We start from the raw sequence: 9285 nt of genomic DNA on the forward strand, positions 1-9285 counted from the left end.
CGTGATCATGGCAGTAAAATGGAGGAGGGGGAGTCACAAAAAAAAAAAAAAAAATGTTTTTGAAGAAAAGCTGCCTTCTCCTTCTGCCGCCATACTTCTCTCTCAGTGTACGGTAATTGATTTCTAAGGGAAACGGGGGCTCTGCAGCCGGGCTTAATAATTTAGCGGCCGGTACTCCGACGCAGCGAGGCGGGGAGATGAAGAAAAAGAAAGTGCTTCGAAAAACGAGTGATGCGGGCAGCCCCCTAACGAGCCACTTGGGCAGTCGGAGTGACAGAACTTGAGTCAGACAGACTTAAGGAAGACGAGGGAGACCACCGCAGTCTGACAGTTCATTCCAAACCTTCTCATTAGCATCCCTTACATTACACCGCATGCGAGGCTTCATCCGCCAGCTTTGGAGAAGATTTTAAATGCAAATGAGCAGATGATTCCACTCCATATGCTCGTGAAATCGACAACATTTAGGGTCTCTTTTTCTTTCCAGGTCTCTTCCACAGGGCCATTGCCCAAAGTGGAACGGCCATCTCCAGCTGGTCTGTTAACTACCAGCCCCTGAAGTACACCAAGATCCTGGCTCGCAAGGTGGGCTGCACATACACCGAGACGGCTGACCTGGTGGACTGCCTGAGGCGCAAGAACTTCAGGGAGCTCGTGGACCAGGACATTCAACCGGCTCGCTACCACATCGCCTTCGGCCCCGTGGTCGACGGAGATGTGGTGCCTGACGATCCCGAGATCCTCATGCAGCAGGTAATGATGATATTTTGCATGAGTCTTGCCATGTCCGGCACTGAGCGTTTCCTTCCTGCCCTCGGGCTCAAGGGGGAGTTCCTGAACTACGACATGCTGATTGGCGTCAATCAAGGAGAGGGGCTGAAGTTTGTCGACGATAGCGAGGACAATGACGGCATCTCAGCGGCGGCGTTTGACTACACCATCTCCAACTTTGTCGACAACCTCTACGGATACCCCGAGGGTAAGAAATTTTATCCATCCATCCATTTTCCAATCCGCTTTATCCTCACAAAGGTCGCGGGAGGGTGCCGGAGCCGATTCGGGTAGTAGGCGGGGGACACCCTGAACCGGTTGCCCGCCAATCGCAGGACACACAGAGACGAACCACCATCCACGCTCACCCTCCAACCCCAAGGACAATTTAGAGCCTTCAATCAGCCTGCCATGCATGTTTTTGGAATGTGGGAGGAAACCGGAGTACCCGGAGAAAACCAGAGTACCCAGAGATCGGAGAAAACCCACGCTGGCACGAGAAGAACATGAAAACTCCACACGGGAAGGCCGGATCCAGGCTCGAACCCACGACCTCTGCACTGTGAGGTCGACACGCTAACCACTCGGCAACCAAGAGATTTTATTCCCAACAAAAAAACAACGAAACATCATTTCAACATTGTGTGGGGAAAAGATGAGCGACGAAAGCCACTCAAGTGTCTGAAGCGAATAAAGTGGTCCGGCATACAAAGGAGATCCCCCGTCATGAGGATGATCTGTCTCCATGGTAGGTCCACGCTTTGGGCTTTGAGGCTCTGCGGGCGCTTTTGCCATCTCCCGCCATCCCAGAGTGTGGAATCTTCAAATCACAGCGCCGTCTTTTCAAGCAGAATCCAACTGCCGACATAGCAAGCCTCCATCAAAAAAAACAAAAACAAACCCAGATGGAGAGTGCGCTTGCCCTGCCTGTCACTGCTTTAGAGACCCGTTCGACCTTTTGGCCTTGAGTGCATCTCTGTCACATTCATGTCAGTGGGGCTCTGACAACGAGCTTTACTGATGATTGATCACAGTTTCTCTTTCCTCCTCCAGGCAAAGACATCCTGAGGGAGACCATTAAGTTCATGTACACAGACTGGGCAGACAGGGACAACGGCGACATGCGGCGCAAGACCTTACTGGCGCTGTTTACAGACCACCAGTGGGTGGCGCCGGCGGTGGCCACCGCCAAGCTCCACGCCGAGTTCCAGTCGCCCGTTTACTTTTACACTTTCTACCACCACTGCCAGACGGAGACGCGGCCCGAGTGGGCCGACGCCGCCCACGGAGACGAGATCCCGTATGTTTTCGGGGTGCCCATGATCGGCGCCACCGACTTGTTCCCGTGCAACTTCTCCAAGAATGATGTGATGCTCAGCGCTGTCGTCATGACTTACTGGACCAACTTTGCCAAGACCGGGTGAGCATTGTTGGTTTTCACATTCCGATACTGTACCTACTTTAGATTGTACAATGGAGAGAGCCCCAAAGGGCCAACCTTCGTTTTTTTTTGCATATTTACTGATGTTCAGTGACGTGACCTTGACATTGTCTCATTGGTCCTCCGCCAGGGATCCCAACTTGCCAGTCCCCCAGGACACCAAATTCATCCACACCAAGCCCAATCGCTTTGAAGAAGTCATCTGGACTAAGTTCAACTCCAAGGACAAGCAGTACCTCCACATTGGCTTGAAACCTCGCGTCAGAGACAACTACAGGGCCAACAAGGTGGCCTTCTGGTTGGAGTTGGTCCCCCATCTCCACAATCTGCACGATGAGCTCTTTTCAACCACCACTCGCTCACCCCCCGGCCCGGGCCCCGGCACCCCCAGAACCAGAACTACAGGCCCGCGCACCACCCATCGCCCCTACCCTACCTTCTCGTACGACCCGGAGCCCGACGGTTCGGAGCGTCCGCCTCCCGTCCTTTTCCCCGGCGACACCCGCGACTACTCCACGGAGCTGAGCGTGACGGTGGCCGTGGGGGCGTCCCTCCTCTTTCTCAACATCCTGGCCTTCGCCGCCCTCTACTACAAGCGCGACAAGAGGCACGAGATGCGACGCCACCGGCTCTCTCCCCAGCGGGGCGGCCCCGCCAATGACCTGGCGCACAGCCAGGAGGAGGAGATCATGTCCCTGCAGATGAAGCATTCCGAGCACGACGCTCACCACGACATGGAGCCCCTGCGGCCCCACGACATCCTGCGGCCCGCCTGCCCGCCCGACTACACGCTGGCGCTGCGCCGGGCCCCGGACGACGTGCCTCTGATGACGCCCAACACCATCACCATGATCCCCAGCACCATCACGAGCATGCAGCCCCTTCATGCCTTTAATACCTTCCCAACCACCGGCCACAACAACACTCTGCCCCACCCCCACTCCACCACCAGAGTATAGTTGGGGCTGAGCCAACACTCGCAGCACCATCTAAGGACCAGGAAGAGCGGTTGTGCTTCTGACAACCTGCAAGGGCGACGACCTCTGGAATCTGTGGTTTTCGGTGACTCTCCGAGAACATCTCCGCCACTTCCGTATTGTGCGGCCAAGCTCAAGAGAAGAGTCGGCATCGCAACCAAACTGTGCGTTTTTGAGAGAAACAGCTCTTCTCAAAAGTGCTGGGATGCTTGTTTGTTTGTTTTTTTTTCCGAGCAGCCCCTTGCCATTTCTTGAAGGGGAACTCTCGCCTTTTCTTTGTCTTTAATTATTCCAAGTATAGTGGTGTCGCCTACTGTTTCATTCCCCTTCTGTGTCATTCTCTTTTCTACATCTGTCTCCGAACCCTGCTTTTTCCCTCGCCCGTTTTCCAGTGTTTGTAAAGGGGGTGGGGGGTCGGCTCTGAAAAGTTATCTTCTATCTTATACTTTCATTCAACCAGCATTCTCGGTGCCAAGTTCGATGTTTGCATTCTCATGACGGGCAAAAAAAAAAAAAAAGAAAAGACGATATTTATTGTCCACTAACAAATGTGTTCTCATGACAAAGTGCCAAAGTGGCCCTCGATTGTGCTTTTTCATTTCTTTCACTGCTTGTCTCTTGTTCAGTTGTTGTTGTTGTTTTTTTTTTTTTTAATGTGCAACAGCAGTTTGTTTTGTTGAAAATATAGTTATAGAGAAAGTATATCTAAAAATATATAGTTGTATATGTGTACAAAGGAGAAAGTCTATATAATTGGGTATTTTGCGGTAGGGGATCTATGCATGAATTCTTTTCAAAGGAGGCTCATTGGGGGTTGGGGGTGGTGGGGGGGGGCACTGTTGTCACACATTTTCCCCAATCCGACAAAAAATCGCTTCACCTCCCTGCATCAGTTCAGAAAAAAAAAAAAACAGACAACACGCGAGCGCCATCTTCATCTCACTCATCTCCCATGTGGATATTTGGGCAACCTTCTGTTGTTGTGACGCCAGCGATAGCAAGCCTCTGCTTTCTGGCCATCTGCGCAGCGCTTTCACAAGTTACCAAAAGCTGTACTTGTGTCTCATTTTTCCATCCCGCACGTCCATGGTTTGCTTCAAGCGTGTTAGGTCCAATGCAAAGAGTGTGCATCATATCATCGTGTGCGTGCGTGCGTGTCTCTTTTCATGATAATTCGACTCTTCTATTTCTAATCCTGTCGTTCAAAGGTAAAGTAAGACCTGAAATGGCCACTCTAAGCACACAGGCGGGTTGACCGGCGGAGAGTTACGGTACGTGGGACCCTCAAAACAGCAACATGTGAAGCTGTCCACGATTGTGACGTTTTTTTTTTTTTTTTGTTTGTTTGTTTCTGTCACCGGTGCTGTCGTTGCTTGTGTGCTAGCTTTTAGCCTGTTTCTTTGATTTTTTTTTTTTTTTTTTTTCTTGGTTGTATTCCGATCCAAGTGAGGGGGCAAAGGTGCCGGAGGCCATCGCCTCACTGAGCGCTCAATCTGAGAGTTTTGCAAAGCGAGACACCTGCACAATGTATTAGACAAAAAGAAAAAAAAAAAGAGACTTTGGAGAAAGCCTTAAATCATAAAGGGGACACGTTGAGCTGACATTTCGAGGCATGGCCAGCTTTGTATCTTCTCTGTTTGCCAAGATGAAACTTTTGCATTTCTGTCCTTTGGAGGATTCCCGATCCACGCTTTTGTACCCCATTGTGAGGTCAAAGTCAGTGAGTGGCGGGTGGGTGTCATGAGGTGAAGGGACCGTGACACCACCTGAAGCAGATTACCGCAAGCACTGCGCGCTAGGCTGTCCTTCTTTCTTGTCTATTTTATAAACTGCCACTGGAAGATGACTTGCAGTGCGCAACGAGGATGCGAGATGGCTGAAGGACTTCCACAGACACACACCAACGTGCAAACAAATCAAAAGTGTACATTTTTATGTGTAAGAATCAACCAGATAAAATATTTGTAAATATTAAGTTTCTTGATAGTTTTTCCTTTTCCTTTTTTTTTTGGGGGGGGGGGGGGGGGGGGGGTTAAACGAAATGCCCAAATTTTGTGACGACTTATGACAACAGGTGCAGTTTGCAAAGAAAGGGTGGCCAATGCTAATTTTATTTTTGTCTTGTCCTTATCCCACTTACGACTGTGGACATTCTGTAGCAATGAGACACTGTAGCAGAAATACATCATGCTGGTTTTCAAATAAATGCGACTCTGAATTACAAAAAAAAAATAATAATAATAATCATAATAATCTCATTTTGTGCCAGCAATGTAATTGCCACTCACATATTTTCATTCTTTCACTTTAAAAGTACACCTTGTTATTTAAGCATACGTGACGAGCTGAGTTCTGCATAGATGTTCAAGTCAAAGTTAGCCATGCTTTTGTGCGCCACAAAATGGGAGGTGAAGGGAAGCCGCCATTGATCCATGGTGAGACGAGGCCCTCGATTAGCTCACTTCACATGTAATCAATCATGTTTACATGAAGCCACTTCAATGTGGGTCTGACATGAGGGCTTTGATACCATAAGATGCCTCGCACACACACAAGAATAAGATCTTACAGTTATTCCGATACTGTCCGCACACTGTGTTGCCTGTTATGTTTATTCTGATGGGAGGAGTCAAACAAGGTCATTTGTTTGAAGTCAGTGGCACATGCAAGCACACAATAGCAAACACACAGATGCGCGTGAACTTCGTGCTAGGATTCCGAAGCAAAGATGCACCTGTTGTCTCCTTTTTTTTTTGTTTTTTTTTTTCCGAAATGAAAACCCAAGACTTAAGAAAAAAATTGTTCCAGAGGGGAATTTTGAGGGGAAAAAAAGGTGCTAAAAGAGTAGAGAAAAATTATTAAGGTGATGATCTTTCTGTTTGAGACACTGTAGCAGAAATACATCATGCTGGTTTTCAAATAAATGCGACTCTGAATTACAAAAAATAATAATAATAATAATCATAATAATCTCATTTTGTGCCAGCAATGTAATTGCCACTCACATATTTTCATTCTTTCACTTTAAAAGTACACCTTGTTATTTAAGCATACGTGACGAGCTGAGTTCTGCATAGATGTTCAAGTCAAAGTTAGCCATGCTTTTGTGCGCCACAAAATGGGAGGTGAAGGGAAGCCGCCATTGATCCATGGTGAGACGAGGCCCTCGATTAGCTCACTTCACATGTAATCAATCATGTTTACATGAAGCCACTTCAATGTGGGTCTGACATGAGGGCTTTGATACCATAAGATGCCTCGCACACACACAAGAATAAGATCTTACAGTTATTCCGATACTGTCCGCACACTGTGTTGCCTGTTATGTTTATTCTGATGGGAGGAGTCAAACAAGGTCATTTGTTTGAAGTCAGTGGCACATGCAAGCACACAATAGCAAACACACAGATGCGCGTGAACTTCGTGCTAGGATTCCGAAGCAAAGATGCACCTGTTGTCTCCTTTTTTTTTTGTTTTTTTTTTTCCGAAATGAAAACCCAAGACTTAAGAAAAAAATTGTTCCTGAGGGGAATTTTGAGGGGAAAAAAAGGTGCTAAAAGAGTAGAGAAAAATTATTAAGGTGATGATCTTTCTGTTTACTTTTGAAGTTATGATCCACTGTATGCTGTGATTACTGATCTGGGAACATTAAAGACATTCATAGCCAGTGTGTGCACCGGTCGTCTTTATTGTTCAGCATACATATTTGGGGAAAAAAACAAAATAATCGCTTCCTGTTCAGTGTGACAGATCATTGACCGCAAGGTGGCGGCAGACCCCGTCGTTTAGCCCATAACCAGACGCGTAGTTTCTTTTTAAAAAAATGTTTTACGATTTGTGTTCATTTTTTTTTTTAGGAGTATATAGAGGAGGATGCCAATCAACCCAACGCAAATTAACGCCTGATAGGTACACACGTTTTGTGCCATGAATGTGCTTCTCTTTCACTTCGGTTTGTTTTGATCACTTGCGTTGAACTTTTCATGATTTTACCACATTGCGTTATTGTTAATTCCGTTAGTTTTCGAACAATCATTTTCAGTGGTTAATAAGACGTGTTTTTTTTTTGATTGAAGAATACATATTTTATTATTCTATTGTATTTCCGGTTCACGGCCAGTCAGCTTGTGCTAAGATGCCACTACGACTGAGCGACAACGAAAGACACTGCCGCTGATAAGAAATACAGAAGCACGGCTATAATGTAATGTTCATTTGCTGGTTGAAAAGCAAAAAAACAAAAAAAAAACTGAAATTTATTTAACGCCGGCGATACGCCCCCCTTCCTGTTTTCTTCTACATCCGGGTCACGGTGACGACTTGAACCGCTTGTGCTAAGATGCTACTGTACTAATCGACGAGAAAAAAGCGAATCTTTTCCCCAATTATCAGCCGCAGGTAAGAAATACTGCAATGAGACTTTGATTTAATGTGACGTGGTTGGTCGAGAAGAAGAAAACGCATTTATTAGCCGAGTTTGCGTCCCTTATTCAGCGTTCAGTGCTGCAATATGTCGTGTAGTGACGTAAACCGGAGCCATTTTTAGGCAGAGGTGATACAATTTTCCTCCCGATGCAGCTTTTCGGTGTGATATGAGCGAGCCTCGCAATCCGGGGATGTCATCCCTCCACGCGGTCGCCCCCGTGCAACCCTCCGACAGTCCGTGCGCCGTCGACATCGACCCGGTGGAGTACACCCTTCGGAAAAGACTGCCCCGCAAGCTCCCCAAGAGGCGCAACGACGTATACGTCAACATGAAGACGGACTTCCGGGCGCAGCTCGCCCGCTGCCAGAAGCTGTTGGACGGCGGTAGCGGCCACCGGGAGATCTGCGTGCACGGCCTGGGCCTGGCCATCAATCGGGCCATCAACATCGCGCTGCAGCTGCAGGCCAGCAGCCAGGGGGCGTTGCAGCTGGCCGCCAATACCTCCACAGTGGAGCTGGTGGACGACCTGGAACCCGAGGACGCGGACGAGGTCGCCGAGCCCCTGACCCGAACGCGTAACAACTCGGCCATCCACATCAAGGTTTTCTACCCCGACCCTTAGTGAAGGCAGCAAGCAGCAGCCGGAGCAACTTCTCTTCAATTGCATGCGTGTGTGTCAAACATGTAATTTATTTGGACGACTGAGTTTTGTACAAAGGCGTCCTGATGGGGGAAAAATGTTAAATGTCACGCTAAATTTTGAGTGGTAGCAAAACAAAACCAAGCTATTCCAGTTCAGGTTAGTGGCCAGGGTCTTTTTAAGCAGTTAACATGTGAGACTGAAGTATTTTTTTCATAGTGTGTTAGGAACATGCTTCTTTAGTTTTGAATGCCTTTTTGTGCAAAAATTGCTTTCCATATGCACCAAGTATTGTTCACATCGCTAATGTACAGTAGTAATGTTTACTTTGCAAGTTGTGTTGTTGTATTGAATGTTGGCAGGGTGTCAGTCGTCAATAAGCTCCACCTATACCTTTTGTTTTCTTCTACCATCCCAAACATTTGCCAGTGGAAGTCTTGTTTGTAATCTACAAATAAAAATAGCTAGAACACAGCCAGCAATTTGTACGTCGTATTCCTTATCCTCACTTAAGTGCACTTATGGAAACGTACATCCACTTAAATTTTTTTTTTTTCGTAACTTTTTGTTTACTGATTTTTTTTCTGTCATTAACAAAATAAATCGAAAAACCACCCCCCCAGAAAAATTTCAAATGAAAACATTAATTGTGAAAACCAAAAACAATATTCAGAAAAACAGCAATGTAATTTTAAAAAAGCCCATTAAAAATGAATATATTTTTTTCCAAGTGAATGGAATTCACTTGTGTCAATTTGGAATCGGCACTTTGTTTTCAGATTACATTTGTTGATTTGCAAACAGGAAAAATGAGGACAGACCACTTGTTTCTATCATTTCTTTATCCAAGAATAACATTTTGTACATAAATAGCAACTTTTACAGTGATTGGACTGGTAATGTGAAAACAGGAAAGGAGAACATGTGCAAACATCCTCAAAAAGCATCTTGCCCTTGCGCAACAAGTAACAAAAAAAAAGAGGAAAACAACAAGGAAGAAAAGTGAACGAGTTTGGAATAGCTGAACTTC

At 46.7% G+C, this 9285-nt stretch overlaps 2 protein-coding genes across 5 annotated transcripts in view; both read left to right on the forward strand.

Moving 5' to 3' along the window:
• nlgn2a (neuroligin 2a) overlaps positions 1-6856 on the forward strand; it is a 79114-nt gene extending 72258 nt beyond the window's left edge. For 2 of the 4 annotated variants that reach the window (XM_019868661.1, XM_019868660.1), the window contains 5 exons: positions 488-753; positions 826-979; positions 1825-2191; positions 2343-6052; positions 6770-6856. In XM_019868661.1, the coding sequence (XP_019724220.1) occupies positions 488-753; positions 826-979; positions 1825-2191; positions 2343-3171 (1616 nt within the window). In that variant the 3' untranslated portion in view covers positions 3172-6052; positions 6770-6856. Of the gene's footprint in view, positions 1-487; positions 980-1824; positions 2192-2342; positions 6053-6769 lie in introns of all 4 variants that reach the window. The other 2 variants (XM_019868658.1, XM_019868659.1) reach the window with 1 other exon arrangement.
• A 607-nt stretch (positions 6857-7463) lies between these two features.
• Positions 7464-8739, forward strand: pop7 (POP7 homolog, ribonuclease P/MRP subunit). The gene is made up of 2 exons (XM_019868667.1): positions 7464-7587; positions 7768-8739. Exon 2 carries the CDS (start codon positions 7782-7784, stop codon positions 8235-8237), a length of 456 nt encoding a protein of 151 aa, XP_019724226.1. The 5' UTR covers positions 7464-7587; positions 7768-7781; the 3' UTR covers positions 8238-8739.
• Positions 8740-9285: the final 546 nt, after the last annotated feature.

Source organism: Hippocampus comes, unplaced genomic scaffold (assembly GCF_001891065.2).
Source record: "Hippocampus comes isolate QL1 unplaced genomic scaffold, H_comes_QL1_v1.1 scaffold382, whole genome shotgun sequence".
In the NCBI taxonomy this organism is placed as follows: domain Eukaryota; kingdom Metazoa; phylum Chordata; class Actinopteri; order Syngnathiformes; family Syngnathidae; genus Hippocampus; species Hippocampus comes.

Bases quoted from the DNA above. Each gene is read 5' to 3' on its own strand.
- pop7 (XM_019868667.1), top strand. From the start codon at position 7,782: ATGAGCGAGCCTCGCAATCCGGGGATGTCATCCCTCCACGCGGTCGCC.